The sequence below is a fragment of the Salvelinus alpinus genome, chromosome 29 (assembly GCF_045679555.1).
Source record: "Salvelinus alpinus chromosome 29, SLU_Salpinus.1, whole genome shotgun sequence".
Lineage (NCBI taxonomy): Eukaryota > Metazoa > Chordata > Actinopteri > Salmoniformes > Salmonidae > Salvelinus > Salvelinus alpinus.
The window spans coordinates 47,726,020-47,752,696 of record NC_092114.1 but is presented as its reverse complement, the minus strand read 5'-3'; the positions used below and the strand labels follow the sequence as shown (position 1 = coordinate 47,752,696).

General features: G+C 42.6%; 1 protein-coding gene across 1 annotated transcript in view; it reads right to left on the bottom strand.

Moving 5' to 3' along the window:
- The window catches only part of LOC139558924 (zinc finger protein ZFPM2-like), a 105,134-nt gene that overhangs the window by 16,886 nt on the left and 61,571 nt on the right, over positions 1–26,677 (bottom strand). Inside the window, exons 4-6 of the mRNA XM_071374426.1 lie at positions 22,797–22,896; positions 10,571–10,777; positions 6,296–7,173 (exon numbers count right to left, since the gene is read on the bottom strand). Coding sequence (XP_071230527.1) covers positions 6,296–7,173; positions 10,571–10,777; positions 22,797–22,896 — 1,185 coding nt within the window. The remainder of the gene's footprint in view (positions 1–6,295; positions 7,174–10,570; positions 10,778–22,796; positions 22,897–26,677) is intronic.

Below are 26,677 nucleotides of genomic sequence, written 5' to 3'. Positions count from 1 at the left end.
CTTGGAAATTCGTGTTTGTGCGCGCCATGAAGAAATTACGCACCTGCTAATATCGGTTTGCTTTTGAGCATACTTCTTTCCGAAATAAATATTATAGTTTGATTACATTTTATGGTATCTGAGAAGTAAATAGAAACTTATTTTGACTTGTTGAAACAAAGTTTAGGGGTAGATTTTCGGATTCCTTTCTCTGCAAGTAGAACGAGTGGATTACTCAAATTGATGGCACCAATTAAACAGACTTTTTGGGATATAAAGATGGATTTTATCTAACAAAACGACACTACATGTTATAAATGGGACCCTTTAAATGACAAATCAGGGGAAGATTTTCAAAAAGTAAATGAATATTTAATCTTTATATGTGAATGTGCCGGTGAAAAAATATTTTGATGTGAGGCGCCATCCTCAAACAATCGCATGGCATGTTTTCACTGTAATAGCTACTGTAAATTGGACAGTGCAGTTAGATTAACAAGAATTTAAGCTTTCAGCTGATATAAGACACTTATATGTACCTAAATGTTTAAAAACGAATATAAATATTAGAATTTATTTGAATTGCGCACCCTCCAGTTTTACTGGAAGTTGTCCCACTAGCGGGACCCTGATCCTTTAAGAATTTTTTCAGCCTTGGGTGAATTTTGACTCATTCTATCGTCCAGCCTATAGATAGCCAGAACGAATTTACGAAAGCACCCGAATATCCATTGAGAAAGCACAACTATACCATTTAGCTAAGCTATGAATGCAGAGAATAATCAAGTCAATTTACGTTGGGTAGTTAGATAGCCTATAGTTAATATACTGGCAGGTTTGATGTATAACTACTAACGTTAGGTAGCTAGCTAACATACCGGTACATAGTGCTGTAATGATATGCTATGTGATTCGTAAGGACAGCGTAGCCAACATAACTTGTAAGGTAAGTTATTTGAATGGTCATTACTTTATTACACTGAGTAGCAAGCTACCCCTTGGTTGTTAGGGCAAATCTGGTCTGTGATACGAGGGGGGGTTTTCACACCGAGCTCAGCTATTAGACTATTCTTTAGTAAAGGTTGAATAGTCTATTGTTCCGCTATCAGCCCTCCTCCCCAACTTGCAACAAATTGCAAATCTTCGGTTGGGCGTCAAGAATTCTGCATAAAGTAGCACGTTTGTATGGTGTGGTTATTCACAGGCAAATTGTTATATGCAATGGAGGTACATTTGTGTCTTTTTGTCGAGAGCTAAACCTTTTTTATTTTCAATCAAAATAATTGTTCTGAAAGCTACTTTTTTCCGTCACAAAGGAAGTTAAAGCGGACACCTAAGAAGATGGCATCTCAGGTAAGCAGCACTGGGCTGTATTGACATATCCTAAAAATGACATCTGCTGCTTTAGATTGAATGGTCATATCTCAGTTATTGTTCTCATATCTATAAAAAATATGCTGTTTTCTTTACTTTCAGAGAGCAAGCTGACCAAGGGGTTGAAAATGTAGATATTGCCAAATGTTCAAGCTTTATTGCTGACAAAAGTGTCCATAACCAGAGGTAATTAAACTGTTCTGTGTTCCTTTTCTCCATCTCTGCCTATCTTGTTGTTAATTTTTTTTTAAATTAAGATGTCAGTTGCTAATTTTCAGATTTACACCACATCAACACAGCCATTTTCACTGGACTATCTGTCCAGTCAGGATTTCCCTGGGGGTTAGCCTTGCAATAACCAAGTGGTGAGACACATAGCCCTCTATATTTAAATGTTTCAGGTACACTCCGATAGGAGTCTGCGTCACATACAGTATCTTCTATTGACATTATCTGCTATTGTTTGTCCTCATATGTCTGTGTTACGTGAATTATGTTATCAATGTTCATAAACAAGTACTCTGTAGCCACTGAGTGTGTACACCAGGTGAGACAACACACACACAATAACAGTCTCTCTCCTTCATCCCTCTCCCCCTTCTCCCTAAATCCTCTAGGTTATATCAGCTGTTTTGGTGAACCCCTCCCGCAGCTGAACTGGCTGACACAGAGGGCACAGCATGATCGTAGGTGAGATGTCACTTGGTCGGGTCAACAGGAAGTATTATTAAAGAGATGCTTTACATTGAAATACAGACAGAGATGTAGTAGTCCCAAAGTTAAGAATCCAAGGTCAGTTTTGCATTTCACCTCCTGATTTAAGATGACTGACCGTGTTAGAATAAAAAAAAACAAGGCTTAATCATGCTCTCTCGTCTGCAGGTATGTTTTGATGTGAGAGAGGAAAGCCAGTCCCGTCATCGCCACCTCACCCGCTCTTAATTGATTGCCTCGCCTGGTTCACCAACTACTTCTCTGATCGAGTTCAGTGTGTCAAATCGGAGGGTCTGTTGTCCGGGCCTCTGGCAGTCTCTATGGGGGTGCCACAGGGTTCAATTCTTGGACCGACTCTCTTCTCTGTTTACATCAATGATGTCGCTCTTGCTGCTGGTGATTCTCTGATCCACCTCTACGCAGACGACACTATTCTGTATACTTCTGGCCCTTCTTTTGACACTGTGTTAACAACCCTCCAGGCGAGCTTCAATGCCATACAACTCTCCTTCCGTGGCCTCCAACTGCTCTTAAATACAAGTAAAACCAAATGCATGCTCTTCAACCGATCGCTGCCTGCTCCTGCCCGCCTGTCCAACATCACTACTTTGGACGGCTCTGACTTAGAATATGTGGACACCTACAAATACCTAGGTGTCTGGTTAGACTGTAAACTCTCCTTCCAGACTCACATCAAACATCTCCAATCCAAAGTCAAATCTAGAATTGGCTTCCTATTCCGCAACAAAGCATCCTTTACTCATGCTGCCAAACATACCCTTGTAAAACTGACCATCCTACCAATCCTCGACTTCGGTGATGTCATTTACAAAATAGCCTCCAAAACCCTACTCAATAAATTGGATGCAGTCTATCACAGTGCCATCCGTTTTGTCACCAAAGCCCCATATACTACCCACCACTGCGACCTGTACACTCTCGTTGGCTGGCCCTCGCTTCATACTCGTCGCCAAACCCACTGGTTCCAGGTCATCTACAAGACCCTGCTAGGTAAAGTCCCCCCTTATCTCAGCTCGCTGGTCACCATAGCAGCACCTACCTGTAGCACGCGCTCCAGCAGGTATATCTCTCTAGTCACCCCCAAAACCAATTCTTCCTTTGGACGCCTCTCCTTCCAGTTCTCTGCTGCCAATGACTGGAACAAACTACAAAAATCTCTGAAACTGGAAACACCTATCTCCCTCACTAGCTTTAAGCACCAGCTGTCAGAGCAGCTCATAGATTACTGCACCTGTATATAACCCATCTACAATTTAGCCCAAACAACTACCTCTTTACCTACTGTATTTATTTATTAATTTATTTTGCTCCTTTGCACCCCATTATTTCTGTCTCTACTTTGCACTTTCTTCCACTGCAAACCAACCATTCCATTGTTTTTTTAGTTTTTATTTTACTTGCTGTGTTGTACTCACTTCGCCTCCATGGCCTTTTATATTTTTATTTATTTATACATATATTTGTTTGCCTTCACCTCCCTTATCTCACCTCACTTGCTCACATTGTATATAGACTTATTTATTTTTTTTCACTGTATTATTGACTATATGTTTGTTTTACTCCATGTGTAACTATGTGTTGTTGTATGTGTCGAACTGCTTTGCTTTATCTTGGCCAGGTCGCAATTGTAAATGAGAACGTGTTCTCAATTTGCCTACCTGGTTAAATAAAGGTTAAATAAAAAATAAAAAAATAAAAAAATTAAGATAATCTTTGGGTCAACTGGGGGCCCAAGGCTGGTTAGGAGACACCGCAATTGTGATGAACTGAGAGAATATTAGGGTAGCACTGTAATTCATGATCATATGCTGTCTGCCGCTGTTCTTACCTCTTTCCCTTTCTGTCTTCTTACACCTCTCTCCCCACCTTGTCTTTCTTCCTCGTTTTATAACGCACACCATAACTGCATTGAAGTACAGATTGAACTTGTATTTGTAATATTGCAATTATCATAATTATAATGCATTTATGTATTTATAACGCATGGATAATGAACTTCTTTCAAGAAACCGTTTCAAATTCTCCACCGGTTGAAATTAAGTATCTCATTGAAATACTATCCTGTGTCCTTAGATCAATGCAGATGAAGGGAGTAAGATATTTATAGTTTTGTTTTCTGTATATATGAATTTCAAATCAATCATGTTTCTATTCTATTGCATAGTTACAATGTGTAATCATTGATGTCCCAGGAGCAGGAGTAGTAAACACTGTTGAAGTGTATAATTGTAATACATACATGCAGACATAGCACCATTCAAATAATGGAGTTTGACATGACTGAAAAAGAATGTCTCACAGAGATTCATACCTGAACCGCAACTTTATTTGCCAAGGAAGAGTACATGATCAGTGAATATATTAAATGTACAGGCTACAATGTGGGAATCTCATGCGTGGTAACAACTACAGTACATGTGTATATAGGACTTGCATCCTTGAAACAATGAAGTTATTATATTCTACTCTATCCATAGGCGTCAATAATGCCATTCAGACATGAAGTTCAAGTAAAATAAAATAAAAGTTTATTTGTCACGTGCGCCGAATACAACAGGTGAAATACAACCTTACAGTGAAATGCTTACTTACAGGCTCTAACCAATAGTGCTGTCACGACTTCCGCCGAAGTCGGCTCCTCTCCTTGTTCAGGCGGCTTTCGGCGGTCGACGTCACCGGGTTTCTAGCCATCGCCACTCCATTTTTCATTTTTCCATTCGTTTTGTCTTGTTCCCTGCACACCTGGTTTTCATTCCCCAATCACACTACATGTATTTATTCCTCTGTTCCCCTCATGTCTTTGTGTGTGATTGTTTAATGTTACGTGTCATTTTTTGACGTGCTATTTCTGGTGTGCGTTTATTTCCGTGTTTTATATTCAGGAGGTATTTTTATTTGTTTGTACTTTATTATTGTGACTGTTTTTGTACTTTGGCATATTGGATGGTTTCGACGCAGTGGCGTCCGTCTGTTGGTTTCTCCTGCCTAAATAAAGTGTGCGGCTGTTCACAAATCTCTGCTCTCCTGCACCGTTCCCAGTTGACAAGTGCAAAAAATGTGTTAGGTGAACAATAGGTAAGTAAAGAAATAAAACAACAGTAAAAAGACAGGCTATATACAGTAGCGAGGCTACATACAGACACCGGTTAGTCAGGCTGATTGAGGTAGTATGTACATGTAGATATGGTTAAAGTGACTATGCATATATGATAAACAGAGAGTAGCAGCAGCGTAAAAAGAGAGGTTGTGGGGGGGGGGCACACAATGAAAATAGTCCGGGTAGCCATTTGATTACCTGTTCAGGAGTCTTATGGCTTGGGGGTAAAAACTGAGAATACTTTTTGTCCTAGACTTGGCACTCCGGTACCGCTTACCATGCGGTAGTAGAGAACAGTCTATGACTGGGGTGGCTGGGGTCTTTGAACATTTTTAGGGCCTTCCTCTGACACCGCCTTGTGTAGAGGTCCTGGATGGCAGGCAGCTTAGCCCCAGTGATGTACTGGGCCGTATGCACTATCCTCTGTAGTGCCTTGCGGTCAGAGGCCGAACAATTGCCGTACCAGGTGATGCAACCAGTCAGGATACTCTCGATGTTGCAGCTGTAGAACCTTTTGTCTTGGTGTGTTTGGACCATTCTAGTTTGTTGTTGATGTGGACACCAAGGAACTTGAAGCTATCAACCTGCTCCACTACAGCCCCGTTGATGAGAATGGGGGCGTGCTTTGTCCTCCTTTTCCTGTAGTCCACAATCATCTCCTTAGTCTTGGTTACGTTGAGGGATAGGTCGTTATTCTGGCACCACCCGGCCAGGTCTCTGACCTCCTCCCTGTAGGCTGTCTCGTCGTTGTAGGTGAACAGGCCTACCAATGTTGTGTCGTCTGCAAACTTAATGATGGTGTTGGAGTCGTGCCTGACCATGCAGTCGTGGGTGAACAGGGAGTACAGGAGGGGACTGAGCACGCACCCCTGTGGAGCTCCAGTATTGAGGATCAGCGTGGCAGATGTGTTGCTACATTCCCTCGCCCCTGTGGAGCTCCAGTATTGAGGATCAGCGTGGCAGATGTGTTGCTACATTCCCTCACCGCCTGGTGGCGGCCTGTCAGGAAGTCCAGGATCCAGTTGCAGAGGGAGGTGTCCAAGGATCCTTAGCTTAGTGATGAGCTTTGAGGGTACTATGGTGTTGAACGCTGAGCTGTAGTCATTGCATTCTCACATATGTGTTCCTTTTGTCCAGGTAGGAAAGGGCAGTGTGGAGTGCACAGATCTGTGGATCTGTTTGGGCGGTATGCAAATTGTAGTGGGATAATGATGTTGATGCCATTACCAACCTTTCAAAGCACTTCATGGCTATGGATGTGAGTGCTATGGGTCTGTAGTCATTTAGGCAGGTTGCCTTTGTGTTCCTGGGCACAGGGACTATGGTGGTCTGCTTGAAACATGTTGGTATTACAGACTCAATCAGGGACATGTTGAAAATGTCAGTGAAGACACCTGCCAGTTGGTCAGCACATGCCCGGAGCACACATCCTGGTAATCCGTCTGGCCCCGCAGCCTTGTGTATGTTGACCTGTTTAAAGGTCTTACTCACGTCGGGTACATAGAGCGTGATCACATAGTCCTCTGGAACAGCTGATGCTCTCATGCATTCCTCAGTGTTGCTTGCCTCGAAGCGAGCATAGAAGTGATTTAGCTTGTCTGGTAGGCTCGTGTCACTGGGCAGCTCGCGGCTGTGCTTCCCTTTGTAGTCTGTAATAGTTTGCAAGCCCTGCCACATAAGACAAGCGTCGGAGCCGGTGTAGTATGATTCAATCTTAGCCCTGTATTGACGCTTTGCCTGTTTGATAGTTCGTCGCAGGTCATAGCAGGATATCTTGTAAGCTTCCGGGTAAGAGTCCCGCACCTTGAAAGCGGCAGCTCTACCCTTTAGCTCAGTGTGATTGTTGCCTGTAATCCATGGCTTCTTGTTGGGGTATGTACGTTCAGTCAGTGTGGGGACGATGTCCTCGATGCACTTATTGATAAAGCCAGTGATTGAAGTGGTGTACTCCTCAATGCCATTGGAAGAATCCCGGAACATGTTCCAGTCTGTGATAGCAAAACAGTCCTGTAGTTTAGCATCTGCTTCATCTGACCACTTTTTTATATACCAAGTCACTGGTGCTTCCTGTTTAATTTTGTATTTGTGTTTTTTAATGTTTTAGGGACTCCTGAGAAAACCAGCAAACCAGGCTGTCATCTTGTGAAACAGTGGATGTAAAGAATCTAGCTAGCTAAAGCATTTACTGCAAATTTAATATACAATTGTGTGAGCTTGCCTTGCAATGGAGCTGAAGTAACATAGCTAGCTATCTATTTACTTGCTTATTGTGTAGTGGAGGATAAAAATGCTGACAGCTTACTTATTATTGATACAACAACTATGATAGCTGAGGTTCATAGATAGGTTCTGAAGTAATATTCATACCAAACGTTTTAGGGTCCATACATACTGTAGCTGTCACGTTCGTTATAAGGATAAGACTAAGGCGCAGCGTGAGTAGAGTTCCACATATTTTAATAAACTGAAACTCACCAAAACAAAAAAGAACAAAATAAACGTGAAGCTACTGGTATGCACTCAGGCAACTCAATCTAGACAAGATCCCACAACTAATAATGGGGAAAATGGCTCCCTAAATATGATCCCCAATCAGAGACAACGATAAACAGCTGTCTCTGATTGGGACCATATCAGGCCAACATAGACATACAAACACCTAGATGACCCACCCTAGTCACTCTCACGCCCCAACCAACACAGAGAAAAACAGCTTACTATGGTCAGGGAGTGACCCCCCAAAGGTGCGGACTCTGACCGCAAAACCTGACACAATAGGGGAGGGTCCGGGTGGGCATCTATGATGGATGACGCAGGGCATCGGGGATGGCTCCAGGGGCGCATCGCTGGAAGCTCCAGACCGTGGGTCATCGCCGGAGGCCCTGGACCGTGGATCGTCGCCGGAGGTTCCGGACCGTGGATCATTGATGGAGGAACCGGACCGTGGATCGTCGCCGGAGGAACCGGACCATAGATCGTCGCAGGAGGCTCTGGACTGAGAACCCCTGCTGAAGGCTGGATCGTCGCTGGAGGCTCCGGTCCGCCGACCGTCGCTGGAGGCTCCGGTCCGCCGACCGTCGCTGGAGGTTCCGGTCCGCCGACCGTCGCTGGAGGTTCCGGACCGCCGACCGTCGCTGGAGGCTCCGGACCGCCGACCGTCGCTGGAGGCTCCGGACCGCCGACCGTCGCTAGAGGCTCCGGACCGCCGACCGTCGCTGGAGGCTCCGGACCGCCGACCGTCGCTGGAGGCTCCGGACCGCCGACCGTCTCTGGAGGTTCCGGACCGCAGACCGTCTCAGGAGGTTCCATACCGTAGACCGTCTCAGGAGGTTCCGGACCGCAGACCGTCTCAGAAGGTTCCGGACCGCAGACCGTCTCAGAAGGTTCCGGACCGCAGACCGTCTCAGGAGGTTCCGGACCGTAGACCGTCTCAGGAGGTTCCGGACCGTAGACCGTCTCAGGAGGTTCCGGACCGTAGACCGTCTCAGGAGGTTCCGGACTGTAGCCCGTCGTTGGAGGTTCCAGACTGTGAAACGTCGAACTGGGAACTGTAGCCGGAAGCTCTGGACTGGGAACTGTCGCCGGAAACTCCGGACTGGGAACTGTCGCCGGAAGTTCTGGACTGTGGAGGCGCACTGGAGGCCTGATGCGTGGGACCGGTACCGGTGGCACCGGGCTGATGACACGCACCTCAGGGCGAGTGCGGGGAAGAGGCACAGGACGTACTGGACTGTGGATGCGCACTGGAGACCTGATGCGTGGGACCGGTACAGGTGGCACCGGCCTAATGACACGCACCTCAGGGCGAGTGGGGAGAGGAGGCACAGGACGTACTGGACTGTGGAGGCGCACTGGAGATCTGATGCGTGGGACCGGTATAGGTGGCACCGGGCTGATGACACGCATCTCAAGGCGAGTGCGGAGAGGAGGCACAGGACGTACTGGACTGTGGAAGCGCACTGGAGACCTGATGCGTTGGACCGGTACAGGTGGCACCGGGCTGATGACACGCACCTCAGGGCGAGTGCGGGGAAGAGGCACAGGACGTACTGGACTGTGGATGCGCACTGGAGACCTGATGCGTGGGACCGGTACAGGTGGCACCGGCCTAATGACACGCACCTCAGGGCGAGTGGGGAGAGGAGGCACAGGACGTACTGGACTGTGGAGGCGCACTGGAGATCTGATGCGTGGGACCGGTATAGGTGGCACCGGGCTGATGACACGCATCTCAAGGCGAGTGCGGAGAGGAGGCACAGGACGTACTGGACTGTGGAAGCGCACTGGAGACCTGATGCGTTGGACCGGTACAGGTGGCACCGGGCTGATGACACGCACCTCAGGGCGAGTGTGGGGAAGAGGCACAGGACGTACTGGACTGTGGAGGCGCACTGGAGACCTGATGCGTGGGACCGGTACAGGTGGCATCGGACAGCTAACATGCTCCTCAGGGCGAATGCCGTGCATACCACGTCAAACCAACAGCTCTCTCTTTTCACTCTCCTCCAATTTGATCAACAACTCCTCGAAGGTCTCTAACTCTCCCCTCCGTTCACTCTCCTGCAATTTGTCCAATAACTCCTCGACAGTCTCTGACTCACCCCTCAACTTCGCCGACTGCTCCATGTGCCCTACCAAAAAATATTCTTTGGGTTTCTGTGGCCTACCTCCCCGACGTCGTTGCTGTCCTCTCATGTTCCTAGGTGACTCCCACCAAGGAAGACGATCCTGTCCTGCCAGGATTTCCTCCCAAGTCCAGGATCCCTTCCCATCCAGGATCTCTTCCCAAGTCCAGGATACTTCCTCCTCCTGGGCACGATGCTTGGTCCTTTGTTGGTGGGATCTTCTGTCACGTTCGTTATAAGGATGAGACCAAGGCGCAGCGTGAGTAGAGTTCCACATATTTTAATAAAGTGAAACTCACCAAAACAAAACAATAAAGAACAAACGAAACGTGAAGCTACTGGTATGCACTCAGGCAACTTAATGTAGACAAGATCCCACAACTAACAATAGGGAAAATGGCTACCTAAATATGATCCCCAATCAGAGACAACAATAAACAGCTGTCTCTGATTGGGAACCATATCAGGCCAACATAGACATACAAACACCTAGATGACCCACCCTAGTCACTCTCACGCCCCAACCAACACAGAGAAAAACAGCTTACTATGGTCAGGGCGTGACAGTAGCTAGCTACACATCCATAGGCTGCCAACTATTTTGTGGTTGTCTGGAGCAATGAATCCGTGACGCTGGGTACTTCTAAGTCCCGCGGTGCAAGCTCGCATCTTTTAAAGGAGGAATCATTGTACACACACCTATGCATGGATGAACAAACAAACAGATTTCATAGTCTCCTAAATTTTACGTTGGACTTACTGTTAACCATAGCGTTGGGAAGTATGGAGGCCATGTTGGCCTGTTGGGGCAATAGTCGGATGGAGTCCAGTAATCTGGATGGGTTTATCCTCTCAGAGAGAGCTGCCTGGTTGACTGCCTGGAGACGGGAGTAGAAGTCCACAGCAAACGCAGCTAACTCCTCTCCTTCCATGATGGGTTTGGTTGTAGTGCACCAAAGTTGTCCACCTGAGAAAAAAAAACATTGAGCAATTCAGCACTTCAATTCTAAATATGTGTTCTTCTTTGTAGTATTCAGACAGATACTGTCTGCTTGAATATCAGTTCAAATATATATTGTAGAAAAATCTAACTATGCCTGCAATAATACACTGATGTTGTATATGAAGTATTGTATAGTTTATAGTAATATAGTATATGCTCTCTGCTTTACTTCGCACACTGATCAAATGTTTAGGGCTTAGGCTACATGATAAATAGGTAATTTTCAGATACACTTTCAGATACACATTTTCAGCTTGAAAATGCACTAAATTAATTATCTCTGTGCAAGTCAAACATGAGTTAAACCGGTGTAATCCACTTCACCTCATTCAGGAAAGTATCTCAGACCCATACCATTTATCCACATTTTGTTATGTTACAGCCTTATTCTAAAATGTATAAATACATTGTTTCCCTCATCAGTCTACACACAAAAACCCACAATGACATTGTGAAAACAGGTTTTTAGAAATTTTACACATTTCAAAAAAAGATTTACAAGCATTCGCATAACCTTATTTACAAGCATTCGGACCCATTTGCTATGAGACTCGAAATTGAGCTCAGGTGCATCATGTTTCCATTGATCATCCTTGAGATGTTTCTACAACTTGATTGGAGTCCACCTGTGGTAAATTCAATTGATTGGACACACCTGTCAGAGCAAAAACCAAGCCTTGAGGTTGAAGGAATTGTCTGTAGAGATCCCAGACAGGATTGTGTCGAGGCACAGAACTGAGGAAGGGTAACAAAACCTTTCTGCTGCATTGAAGGTCCCCTGTGGCCTCCATAATTCTTAATTGGAAGAAGTTTGGAACCACCAAGACTCTTCCTAGAGCTGGCCGCCCGGCCAAACTGAGCAATCGGAGGAGAAGGGCCTTGGTCAGGGAGGTGACCAAGAACCCAATGGTCACTCTGACAGAGCTCCATCTGACAGAGCTCCAGAGTTCCTCTGTGGAGATGGGAGAACCTTCCAAAAGGACAAACATCTCTGCAGCACTCCACCAATCAGGCCTTTATGGTAGAGTGGCCAGATGGAAGCCACTCCTCCCCAGGCACATGACAGCCCGCTTGGAGTTTGCCAACATGCACCAAAAGAACACTGACCATAAGAAACAAGATTCTCTGGTCTGATGAAACCAAGATTGAACTATTTTTCCTGAATGCCAAGCATCACATCTGGAGGAAACCTGGTACCATCCCTACGGTGAAGCATGGTGGTGGCATCATCATGCTGTGGGAATGATTTTCAGTGGCAGGGACTGGGAGACTAGTCAGGATTGAGGAAAGAGGAACGGCGCGAGTAGAGAGAGAACCTTCTCCAGAGTGCTCAGGACCTCAGACTGGGGTGAAGGCTTACCTTCCAACAGGACAACGACCCTAAGCACACATTGGCCTTGAATAGCCCAGCCAGAGCCCGGACATGAACCCAATCGAACATCTCTGGAGAGACCTGAAAATAGCTGTGCAGCGACGCTCCCCATCCAACCTGACAGAGCTTGAGAGGATCTGCAGAGAAGAATGGGAGAAACTCTACACATACAGGTGTGCCAAGCTTGTAGCGTCATACCCAAAAAGACTTTAGGCTGTAATCGCTGCCTAAAAACCTGTTTTGGATTTGTCATTATGGGGTATTGTGTGTAGATTGATGAGGGAAATAAACAATTTAATACATTTTAGAATAAGGCTGTAACGTAACAAAGTGTGGAAAAAGTCAAGGGGTCTGAATACTTTCCGAATGCACTATACATCCTAGAACTAACACTTTTCATATGAAAGTCCTGGATAATCTAATTCGACAAGCCTCATTATGGAACATTCTACAGGAGTCCAGAGAACAAACTAATTAGGCAGGAGAACAAGAAAGGAGGGCTTTGGAGCCGTGGTAACATGTATCTCTCTCCCAATGACAGACTATCCATCTTCACCATTGAAGGGATTCAAGTTTTTAATATGACTATTTACAAAAGTCTGGCTGCCGAGATAACGAGCTAACCATGATACGCTGCAGCTTAACACTAGAGGAAATGACAGAGTACTGACAGGTACTGTTTTTTGCGCAGCTTGTTCCAGTCGCCAGCTGCAGCGAACTGAAAAGAGGAGCGACCCAGGGATGTGTGTGCTTTGGGGACCTTTAACAGAATGTGACTGGCAGAACATGATGAGGGCTGCAGTAGGTATCTCAGATAGGGGGGTGTGAGGCCTAAGAGGGTTTTATAAATAAGCATCAACCAGTGGGTCTTGCGACGGGTATACAGAGATGACCAGTTTTCAGAAGAGTATAGAGTTTAGTGATGTGTCCATCTGTGTACACGTTAACCAATTACATGTAAAGTGATGAATTCACATAACTTTCAAATTATACTTTAGTTGCAGGTGATTTCATAGCAAGGTAGTGCATTTTAAAATATACTGTTTATAGTAATAAGTAAGAATTAAAAGAAAATTATGCCAATCTCTTCTCAAAGCCAAGTACCAGCAAAGGTTTGTAAAGGATAAAATTGTCCTGAGGAGGAGAGAATCATAATGTTGTTTTTGTGTAAACAGCAGAAGTTTTTAATTGTCTGCTACAAAATATGCAGTCAAGTGTGTCAGTTGAACTATGCCATCTGTCCACACAGACAGACACACACACACACAGCAGAAAGGCTATTAAAAGTTCACAATACATTTTATTGGAATAGCACCCTGAATCACTGGTGTAATTCAGCAGTGATGGGACTCCCAGGCTTTCTGAAAGTTTGGGCGCTTTCACCAAATTGTGCCGAAAAACGGAATCGAAGAGAATACAAAGAGTGTGCAAAGCTGTCATCAAGGCAAAGGGTGACTACTTTGAAGAATTTAAAATATAATATATATTATGATTTGTTTAACACTTTTTTGGTTACTACAGGATTCCGTTTGTGTTATTTCATAGTTTTGATGTCTTCACTATTATTCTACAGTGTAGAAAATAGTAAAAAATAAAGAAAAACCCTTGAATGAGTAGGTGTGTCCAAACTTTTGACTGGTACTGTATTAACACTACCTTTCAAAAGTGTGGGGTCACTTAGAAATGTCCTTGTTTTTCTCAATGTCAACAGTGAAGAGGCGACTCCGGCATGCTGGCCTTGTAGGCAGAGTTGCAAAGAAAAAGCCATATCTCAGACTTGCCAATAAAAATAAAAGATTAAGATGGGCAAAAGAACACAGACACTGGACAGAGGAACTCTGCCTAGAACGCCAGCATCCCAGAGTTGCCCCTTCACTGATGACGTTGAGACTGATGTTTTGCGGGTACTATTTAATGAAGCTGCCAGTTGAGAACTTGTGAGGCGTCTGTTTCTCAAACTAGACACTCTAATGTACTTGTCCTCTTGCTCAGTTGTGCACTGGGGCCTGCCACTCCTCTTTCAATTCTGGTTAGAGAGAATTTGCGCTGTTCTGTGAAGGGAGTAGTACACAGCGTTGTACCAGATCTTCAGGTCTTTTTTTCTGGTCATTTTGAGCCTGTAATCAAACCCACAAATGCTGATACTCCAGATACTCAACTAGTCTAAAGAAGGCCAATTTTATTGCTTCTTAAATCAGCACTACAGTTTTCAGCTGTGCTAACATAATTGTAAAATGGTTTTCTAATGATCAATTAGCCTTTTAAAATGATAAACTTGGATTAGCTAACACAAAGTGCCATTGGAACACAGGAGTGATGGTTGCTGATAATGGGCCTCTGTACGCCTATGTAGATATTCCATGAAAAATCTGCCGTTTCCAGCTACAATAGTCATTCACAACATTAGCAATGTCTACACTGTATATCTGATCAATTTGATGTTATTTTAATGAACAAAAAATGTGCTTCTCTTTCAAAAACAAGGACATTTCTAAGTGACCCCAAACTTTTGAACGGTAGTGTATATGTGTGCTGGGATGTATACACATTATGGACAGTATGTGGATAGAATATGTAGTACATCTGAAGAATACTTAGGACAGAAGAATATATGTACAGCAGTAGGATAGAAGTGTATATGTACAGCAATAGTTGAATAGGATGACCTTGATTAGAATACATTATATACACATATGAAATGGTATATTGGTAGAGTAACAAATAATGAGAGAACAATTACCTGTTTTTTTTTACCTTTGGATGTTCTTTAAAAAGTTGGTCAGAACACTCCACTGAAAAGTTCTTCATTCCTGCTTTTATTTTTCAAAACAATGGTAAATAAATAACAATACAAAGCTTTCCTCAGTTTTTCTGCTTAAATTACAACTAACATATGGAATCAGTATAAAACCCTCACAAAGAGCAATATAAATATGAGCAGATTATCCACCCTATTATCATCCTCCAGTCTTCCCACCCTGAACCCCCCAAGTGTTCCGTAGTGGAAAGCAATGTCTCTCACTTAACACAAAAATCCAGACCCTCCCTATGATCAAGACTCGGGCTGTTCTGTTTTTTTAATGATAGAATTTGTAATGTTGGCGCAGCGCAGGATGTTATCCGCAAACAATCCCCGCTGCCATTGGTTCCAATGGTTCCAACCCTTACAGGCTAGCCCCATGCCTCATTAGCCCAGGCATATTTAATACAGAAGTTTCTTATCAAATGTGACACCTGCATCTCCAAATGGCACTTCCGCATTCATTGGCATGTATTTGGGTGAGTGGGCTCCAAGGTGCTTTGTGGAGATTAAGAGGGAGAAAGACAGGGAGCGAGAGAATCAACGCTTATTTTATTATTTAGCAAGTCTGGACTGAATCCAAAGGAGTTTTTGTCTTGTTGTTGTAATTAGAAAGACTTTAAAGTGATAACACAGCTGCTGAGGAATATGAATATGTAGAGAGTGCGGCTGAGCTGCATGAACCCTTCCAACCTCACTTCCCTCTCACTCCATTTTTGGCGGAATCACATTTTTTCCAACAACAGAGGCTTTTTCATGGGAGGGAGAAAAACTTGAAGGCAAACATTTTCCTTAGGAAAAATTCAAGACTTGATTGAAGTTATTCTGAGCTACTGTTTGAATGAGTATCATGTGTGAGGCATTCATGCTGGGAAATTTCTGACAGGTATCCACCTAATTTCCATGGAAGAGTGTGCAATTAATTAAGTCACATGACATGATACTCAACCAGCACTCCGCATGGTGCCTCACAGGTGTATGATGCTAGCGTCGACTTTGTAAATTGAGTCCTAACAGACATGATTGCTTGTCACTTAAAAGCTGGTATAAAAAATGTACTGCGGATGTAAGGGAAATTCTTAAAAGCAGGCTGCTGATAGGTACTACCACAGCTCACATATTCAGTGGTGCTAATCAGAGACGGGCTTTTCCTGGCTCATCCCCCTGCCAACCAAAACTCATACATAACAAGGAGATGCAGAGCAGACTGCAGGGATGATGATGTCACATGATAGATATTTCATGCAAATGTTGTTATTATTAGGCAGACAGGCAGGATGATCTCTGTTCTGATCATTTACAGTCAATCAGAGACTGGCCAGGTTTACTCTCAGGGGTGTCGGTATACTGTACTATACTTCTCTGGGGCCACGGTTAGTGCAGAAGGTTGTACAGTTGGCTGTTGGTAGAGGATACATGATTTGATCTATTGCATCTAGTTACTGTATAAGCCCTGGCTCCTGCTTGATTACAGCAAGAACGTAGCCCTGGCTCTAAGTCTTTGGTTAGTGTAACCAGTAACACTATGATCAAATTAAGGTACATGTGGCACATGTAAATCATGATGTTTGTGTAAAAATAACAGAACAGAACTCATATGGCAGGCAAAAACCTGAGAAAAAATCCAAACAGGAAGTGAGAATTCTGAGGCTGGTGGATTTTCAACTCATCGCCTATTGAAATCCCTGTGGGATATGGATCTGTTTGCACTCCCTACGCCTTCCACTAGATGTCAACAGTCTGTAGAACGTTAAATGAAGCTTCTACTGTGATGTTGATCCAAATGGGGGCTGTTTGAGTCATTGGTCTGGCAGAGAGCCAGGTCCTGGTCACGCGCATTCCAAATGATATCAACTTGCGTTCCATTATTTCCACAGACACAAAGGAATTCTCCGGTTGGAACGTTATTGAATATTAAGGATAAGAACATCCGAAAGATTGATTCTATAGTTAGTTTGTCAAGTTTATTCGACCTGTAATATAACTTCTTGAAGTTTTCGTCCGACATTCACCTGGACCTGCACGAGCGTTTGGATGTGTATACTAAACACGCTAACAAAAGTAGCTACTTGGACATGAATAATGGACAGTATCGAACAAAACAACAATTTATTGTGGAACTAGGATTCCTGGGAGTGCATTCTGATGAAGATCATCAAAGGTAAGGGAATATTTATCATGTAATTTCGTATTTCTGTTGACTCCAACATGGCAGAGAAATGTTGTTTATATCTGAGCGCCGTCTCAGATTATTGCATGGTGTGCTTTTTCCGTAAAGATTTTTTTAAATCTGACACAGCGGTTGCATTAAGAACAAGTGTATATTTAATTATATGTAAAACATGTATCTTTCATCAAAGTTTATGATGAGTTTCTGTTATTTGATGTGGCTCTCTGCAATTTCTCCGGATATTTTGGAGGCATTTCTGAACATGGCGCCAATATAAACTGAGATTTCTGGATATAAATATGCACATTATCGAACAAAACATACATGTATTGTGTAACATGATGTCCTATGAGTGTCATCTGATGAAGATCATCAAAGGTTAGTGATTCATTTTATCTCTATTTCTGCTTTTTGTGACTCCTATCTTTGGCTGGGAAAATGGCTGTGTGTTTTTTGGAGTTGGTGGTGATCTAACATAATCATATGTTGTGTTTTCGCTGTAAAGCATTTTTTAAATCGGACACGATGGGTAGATTAACTTCTCTAGGGTAGGGGGCAGCATTCGGAATTTTGGATGAAATGCATGCCCAAATTAAACAACCTGTTTCTCAGGCCCAGAAGATATGATATGCATATAACTGGTAGATTTGGATAGACAACACTCTAAAGTTTCCAAAACTGTTAAAATAGTGTCTGTGAGTTTAACAGAACTGATTTGGCAGGCGAAAACCTGAGAAAAATAAATTCAGGAAGTAGTTTTTTTGGGGGTTTGTAGTTTTCTATTCAATGCCATTACAGTATCCCGTATCCCTTGACTTAGGACTCAACTTGTAGTTTCTATGCCTTCCACTAGATGTCAACAGTCTTTAGAAAGTGTTTCAGTCTTGTATTCTGAAAAATGAGGAAGTAAGAGCAGTCTGAATGAGTGGACCCTAAAGTTTCACAGAGCTTTTTCTTGCGCACAACCGAGAGAGTGCGTTTCTTGTTTACATTTTATATTGACAACGTTATTGTCCTGTTGAAATAGTATCGATTATTTAGACTAAAAACAACCTGAGGTTTGAATATAAACATCGTTTGACATGTTTCTATTAACTTTATGGATACAATTTTGATTTTTTTGTCTTCCTGTTTTGACTGCGTTTGAGCCTGTGGATTACTGAAGAAAAAGCACAAACAAAACTGAGGTTTTTGGGTATAAAGAGACTTTATCGAACAAGATGAACAATTATTCAGTAAATGAATGTCTGCTGAGTGCAACCATATGAATATCATCAAAGGTAAGGGATTCATTTTATCTCTATTTCTAAATTGTGTAACGGTTCTATCTGGCTGGCTACTGTTTGTAATGATTTGTCTTGTGGGCTATGTTCTCATAATCGTAATGTATGCTTTCGCCGTAAAGCATTTTTTAAATCTGACACTGTGGTTGGATTCACAAAAAGTTCATCTTTAAACCTATGTAAAATATGTTTTTTTTCTGAATTTTTATAATGAGTATTTCTGTATTTGAATTTGGCGCCCAGCAGTTTCACTGGCTGTTGAAGAGGTGGGACGCTACCGTCTCACGTGCCCAAGAGAGGTTAACAAGATGTGTATCTTTCATTTGCTGTATTGGACTTGGTAATGTGTGAAAGTTACATATTTAAAAAATATATTTTTTAATTTCCCGCGCTGCCTTTTCAGCGGAATGTTGTGGTGGGGTTCCGCTAACAGAACTTGTGTCCTAGAAAGGTTAACACTTTTTTGGTTACTACATGACTCCATTTGTGTTATTTCATAGTTTTAATGTCTTCACTATTATTCTACAATGTAGAAAATAGTAAAAAATTAAGAAAAACTCTTGAATGAGGAGGTGTGTCCAAACTTTTGATTGGTAATGTATATATTTTTTGGACCAAGTGGACCTACAATTTCAAATCAAATAGCTAAATGATCCATGGTAACACACTGTTTGACTCGTTTGGACGAACTTTGCTGGTCACTTTTTGGAATCCTTTGTGTGCATGTTGAAGAACTTGATTATTGAATTCAATGGCGTCAACTAAACAGCATTTTTGGGATATAAAGAAGGTCTTTATCGAACAAAACGACAATTCATTGTGTAGCTGGGACCCTTGGGATTGCAAATAGAGAAAGATCTTCAAAAGTGGGTGATTTATTTTATCGCTATTTGTTATTCTGTGACGCCTGTCCTGGTTTGGAAAATATGCTAATGTTAGGCGCTGTCCTCAGACAATCAAATGCTATGCTTTTGCCATAAAGCCTTTTTGAAATCTGACAACGCAGTTCGATTACCAAGATTCTAAGCTAAAGAATCATGTATGACACTTGTATTTTCATGAATGTTTAATATTCCCGATTTTGTATTTTGATTTGGGCGTGCTCCGATTTCACTGGATGTTGTCAAATTTGATCCCACTAGCGGGATCTCCGCTCTAAGAGGTTTAAACAAAAACACATAGCTGTACCATATTGATGTATACCTGCACCACTGTAAAGCACAGCCTCCATATGTAATACAGCTAGAAGCTACTACAGCCTGCCATCGTCCAAAACAGGAACTGTACTGATAAGCCATTACCAATTTCTTTCTTTCCATTGTAACAGCAGACATTTTTCTGCCATTGGCCCCAGTGTAACCCTGCTGCGTCCCGACTGCATATTTCCATTACGTTCCCTCAGAGCAACCAACTTCCATAAGGCTGTTACATATCCGTCAGAGAGAAGGGGAATGAGGGGGGAGATGGGAGAGAGAGATGATACATCTAAGTGCAACAACTGGGGCCTAGCTACAATCTAATGAACAATCTAAACTAGTCCTAACAACCGTCTATGAGCATCAGGGACTAGGGTACGATAGGGACTTAAGTTTTGTTGTCTCATCCAGCGTTTATCAGACCATGCTTTGCGTCATCAGTCCTCCGGAAAAGTGTAGCGAAATGCTTGTGCTTCTAGTTCCGACATGTGTATGTGACAAATAAAATGTGATTTGATTTGATTTGATTTGACTTGACCTCCCGAAAACATCCAGCAGAGTTGAATAATCTCATCCATTTCGTTATTTTCCTCTGACATACCATACCATGCATTCAATTATGTGAGGCACCCTGCGGCACCCTGAGGTGACTGTTAGATGGTGGTGCGGTCAGCCCAATGTATCACCATACTGCCTGCCCTCTACAGCACCTGGTGTCACAGGACGGCCAAGAAGATCATCAAGGACCTCAGCCACTCGAGCCACGGCCTGTTCATCCCGCTACCATCTAGAAGGCGAAGACAGTACAGGTGCATCAAAGCTGGAAAAACAGCTTCTATCTGCTGGCCATCAGACTGTTAAATAGTCACCACTCGCTGGCCTCCAGCCGGAACCCTGCCCTGAACTTTAGACACTGTTACTAGCTGCCTACCACTCGATACTCAACCCTGTAAACTGGTCTCACTTTAATGTTTGCATACTGTTTTACCCATGTATATACTGTATTCTAGTCGAGGCTTTACAGGAGTACTGATCGGTCTGAGCTGTCTAATTGTGGGAACCATATTCCTAATACATAATGAACCACTCGAGAAGGCAGAAGGTGGTAACTTGACCCATAATGTGGAAGAAGAGGATTTAGCATTACCAAGATACCAGAGGTCACTTAATCTGGATAAAAAGGAAGTGAGAGTAGAGTTGGGGAAGGATGTCTCAATTGAGTTCTATGTAGACCAAATAGGGTCCCTAACCTCCTGGCAGTCGAGGACTCTGACTTCATGGAGAAGATATCTGTGTAGATCCCCGTGTAACTCATGGAATCAGGTCATAGCTCACACAGAGAGGGAAGACTATGTAAATCCACACTCCCAATATAAAAACAGATGGAGTATAGTAAAGGTGAGGGTTTTTGACTGCAATCCGGAGCGAGGGAAGTATTGCATAAAGGTACGAATTACTTGAAAAAGTGTCACTTCATGTGTACTGTTTGATAGAGGCGCAAGACCAGAAAGCATGCTTGAGTTTGTTTTCTTCCTGTATTGAACACATCATCCCGTCTTCAATTTTATCGATTATTTACTTTAAAAAATACCTAAAGTTGTATTACAAAAGTAGTTTGAAATGTTTTGGCAAAGTTTACAGGTAACTTTTGAGATATTTTGCCGTCACGTTGCGCAAGTTGGAACCGGTGTTTTTCTGGATCAAACGCGCCAAATAAATGGACATTTTGGATATATATTGACGGAATTAATCAAACAAAAGGACCATTTGTGATGTTTATGGGACATATTTGAGTGCCAACAACAGAAGCTCGTCAAAGGTAAGGCATGAATTATATTTTTATTTCTGCGTTTTGTGTCGCGCCTGCAGGGTTGAAATGTTTTCTCTCTTTTGTTTACTATGGTGCTATGCTCAGATAATAGTGCCGTATGCTTTCGCCGAAAAGCCTATTTGAATTCTGACATGTTGGCTGGATTCACAACACGTGTAGCTTTAATTCGGTATCTTTCATGTTATGATTTAATGAAAGTTTGATTTTTATAGTAATTAATTAGAATTTGGCGCGCTGCATTTTCTCTGGCTTTTGGCCAAGTGAGACAGTAGCGTCCCGCCTAAACTCAGATTTTTGGATATAAATATGAACTTTACCGAACAAAACAAACATTTATTGTCTAACATGGAGACCTGGGAGTGCCATCAGATGAAGATCATCAAAGGTTAGTGATTCATTTTAACTTAATTTCTGCTTTTTGTGACAACTCTCCTTGGTTGGAAAATGGCTGTATGGTTTTCTGTGGCTAGGTGCTGAACTAACATACTGCATGGTGTGCTTTCAACTTAAAACTTTTTTGAAATCTGAAACTGTGGCTAGATTAACAAGACGTTTATCTTCAAAATAGTGTATAATACTTGTATGTTTGAGGAATTTTAATTATGAGATTTCTGTTGTTTGAATTTGCGTCCCACATATCGCAGAGAGGTTTAAGAGGGAGAAATGTATGGTTGAGAAAACAGAGGCTGGAAGACTACACATGATAACTCTGAAAAAGCTGACAACAGGAGGGTCCTTCCAAGGCCTCTCTGTCCAAGGGAGGAAAGGAGAGAACGGCGAGAATATGCCGTTAGAAAAGTGATAAAACTGTATGTGTGTGCGTGCGTGTGTGTGTGCGCGTAGAGGGGGTTATAAAGACTGTTCACATTTCGGTTGACTTTAGAACGTTCTCGTGAATAAAGAAACAACTTTTTGCAGAAATCTGGGACTTTGCCTAATTCTTATTAACCCTAGTTTTACAACCTAGGGGGAATTGGTCAAAGCTATAGTGATTGTTATCATCATTGGGATTGAAAATCTCGTGACAAATTGTACAGCTGAATAAAACAACTCAAAGTGGCTCAACACTAACAAACAAACCCCAACCAAGGGAGGGATAATAGCTCTCAGGTACTAGCCTATAGAGAAATCGCTCTAAAAAAACTACAAAGACACATCCCTGCTCCCTCAGTCTCCAGGGGATTTGATTGCTACAGTTGGTTTTAAAGACAAGATTTTCCATTCTAGCATATACTAAAGCAGTAAGTTCCCTTCAGGTCAATAGACACCTTTACGAGGGGGACTTGTTCCCAATAATACAGTGTTAGTGAAAGGACAAATAGGGTACGTACCTATGCTGTACACAACACAATTGCTCTTGCCATCTTCTGCTGCCAGCCAGGTCACATCCTGAAGCCACCTGGGACCGCCAGTCAGAACCACGGGGACAGGCTGCTTTGGAGACAGAGCGCTCTGTAGGACAGGAAAGACGGTGGTGGTACATTAGTATTTTGCTGTCTAACAGTCTGTGATCACTCACACTCATTCATCAATCAGGCCTGTCACTCTTATGTAAAGTGAGTTTTCATAGCCTTTTTCACAGTTGACCTGAGAGTGAGATTGAAGGAGAGTGTGTGTGATGGGGAGTGTGTTATGGGGCACAGGCCAGGCCGAGGCCGCCACTCAAATCGATCCTCCATCCATCCATCCATCTCTATGAACAAAGTGATAATTGTTACGGGCTCTTCTGATCTTGCACTTCAGGGGGCTTTGGAGTCCTGAGGAGAATTTGTATTTGTATTTATTATGGATCCCCATTTTCTGCTGCCAAGGCAGCAGCTACTCTTCCTGAGGTCCAGCAAAATTAAGGCAGTTAATACAGTTTTCAAAACATTACAATACATTCACAGATTTCACAACACACTGTGTGCCCTCAGGCCCCTACTCCACCACTTCCACATATCTACAGTACTAAATCCATGTCTATGTGTGTGTATAATACGTACGTTATCGTGTGTGTGCTGCTTTAGACATGATCTTTAGACACATTGTACTATCGTTGCGATCACCGCAGCTTCCTGAAAGACTGGCGTGGATGGGAAAGAATCTAAAGAATTGTTGTGCATTTCAAAAGAATGACCAAGGGCTACACATCACAATGCAGGGGTAAATGATGATCTTGGACTATATTTCACTTCCTGCCTAGTTCAGGTATGATATGTAATTTCTCATAAAAAGTGGTTTAATATGCTTTCTGAGAGACAGAGAGACAGAATACCACTGCTTGACACATTATTCTCTGACTAAATATAAGTGTTCCTAATCTGAAACAAGTTGACCCTCTCCACTGAGCTCAACAGCAATTTTAAAATTGTATTTTACCTTTACTTAACTAGGCAAGTCAGTTAAGAACAAATTCTTATTTTCAATGACCGCCTAGGACAGTGGGTTACCAGCCTTGTTCAGGGGCAGAACGACAGATTTTTACCTTGTCATCTCAGGGATTCGATCTTGCAACCTTTCGGTTACAAGTCCAACGCAAAGCAATACTAGGCTGAGGATGGCTGACGTTTTACATGCCCGTAACCGATTGTGCTATTTGTTAATTTCTTTGCATTGTTTGTAACAGATTTTTTTACTTATTTTGTACATAATGTTGCTGCCACCGTCTCTTATGATCGAAAATAACTTTTGGACATCAGAACTGGGATCACTCACCACAAACTGGAAGAAGCTTTTTCCTTTAACGAGTCTGACGAGAAAGATATATTGCTCTCCCGGGAATAGGCCCAGATCCCCGTAATTTGCGTGAAGAAAAGACGGAGGAAAAGAAGACGTAGATTGGGCTGCCTTTTGAGAATCCGTAGGCGAGCGAGTAAACTACCACTGCCATCAATTCTACTTGCTAACATGCAATCATTGGAAAATACAATTCATGACCTACAATTACCAACGGGACATTAAGAACTGTAATATCTTATGTTTCACCGAGTCGTGGCTGAATGACGACACGGATAATATAGAGCTGTTGCGGTTTTCAATGCACCAACAGAACAGGTGCCCCCTGTATATAGCCTTGTTATTGTTATGTTATTGTGTTACTTTTTATAATTTTTTACTTTAGTTTAGTTGGTAAATATTTTCTTAACTCTTCTTGAACTGCACTGTTGGATAAGGGCTTGTAAGTAAGCACTTTACGGTAAGGTCTACACTTGTTGTATTCGGCGCATGTGACAAATAAAGTTGGATTTGATTTGATCTACTGTATATCCAATCTTACTTACCGTAGAGACTGAGTGTATCCAAAATGGTCTATTTCCTATATAGTTGTCACGACTTCCGCCGAAGTTGGTCCCTCTCCTTGTTCTCGCGGTGTTCGGCAGTCGACGTCACCGTCCTTCTAGCCATCACTGATCCATTTTATATTTTCCATTAATTTTGTCTTGTCTTACATCACACCTGGTTTCAATCCCATCATTACATGTTGTGTATTTAACCCTCTGTTTCCCCTCATGTCTTTGTCTGTGATTGTTTGTTGTATGTTAGTGCAAGTCATGTGTTTGGTGTGATACGGGTTTTGTACATTTATTTATTATTTGTATATATTTGGTTCTGAGTTTTTTTCAGCATTTATTAAACTGCTCCGTTTATACCAAGTTCACTCTCCTGAGCCTGACTTCCCTGCCACCAGCACGCACCCATTACAATAGTACACATCTTTTGATAAGGGAATGGTGAATGTGTATATGTAACAATGTATGCAATTAAAAATCAACAACATTTTAATGTATCTCTATGGAAGAGGGTGCAATTTCAGATGCAGCCTTTGCCATGGTTTTAGGAACCTCATCGTTAAATGAAAATCTATATAACCAGTCGACTCACATTATAATATACACCTCATAGATTTTTTGTTTTTTTAGACTTTGGCTGACTGTTGTTCAAACTAATGTGAACTTTCAACCACTAAATTAGGATCACAGTGATTGGGTCAGGTCAGGATATCAGTTCCAATGTATCTCTGTGAGCTGCTCTCTCTCTACCTCATGTTCAACAATAGGCTGGTACACCATCAATTACTGCTTCAAGAAGAAGGAAGAAGGGGTCTGTTCCCATAAAGCCCAGATCCAACCGATTTTAAAGCTGGGATTCGAAAAATAACAAAACTGTATATATCAAGAATTTAAATGATCATTAAACACATTCCCAGAACCCAGACTGTAGGTTTAAGTGTCTAATTGTGCTGTATGTATGCATACATTTGCATGTCATTAGTTGATGACATGAATCTGCAGATAGCCGTCCACTTTAGACAATAAGATGAGCAAGATCTATCATATCGATAATAGCCATACACAAAATCCTATGAATTATAGTGTCCCAAAATGATTATTTTTAGGATTATATAAGGATTATATAAGATTTGGCTATATTCAACCATGAATGAAAGAGCTCTCTACATTTATTCTCAAAATTTTTATTTTCATCATAGCAGTTAGTCTTTAATTAGCCTGGTCACGGGTGCACCTCAGCCACGCTCAAGGTCCTAAATGATAACATAACCGCCATCGATAAAAGACAGTACTGTGCAGCCGTCTTCATCGACCTGGCCAAGGCTTTCGACTCTGTCAGTCACCACAATCTTATCAGCCTTGGTTTCTCTAATGACTGCCTCGCCTGGTTCACTAACTACTTCTCAGATAGAGTTCAGTGTGTCAAATCGGAGGGCCTGTTGTCCGGACCTCTAGCATTCTCTAGGGGGGTGCCACAGGGTTCAATTCTCAGGCTGACTCTTTTCTCTGTATACAGTGAGGGAAAAAAGTATTTGATCCCCTGCTGATTTTGTACGTTTGCCCACTGACAAAGAAATGATCAGTCTATAATTTTAATGGTAGGTTTATTTGAACAGTGAAAGACAGAATATCAACAAAAAAATCCAGAAAAACGCATGTCAAAAATGTTATGAATTGATTTGCATTTTAATGAGGGAAATAAGTATTTGACCCCTCTGCAATACATGACTTAGTACTTGGTGGCAAAACCCTTGTTGGCAATCACAGAGGTCAGACGTTTCTTGTAGTTGGCCACCAGGTTTGCACACATCTCAGGAGGGATTTTGTCCCACTCCTCTTTGCAGATCTTCTTCAAGTCATTAAGGTTTCGAGGCTGACGTTTGGCAACTCGAACCTTCAGCTCCCTCCACAGATTTTCTATGGGATTAAGGTCTGGAGAC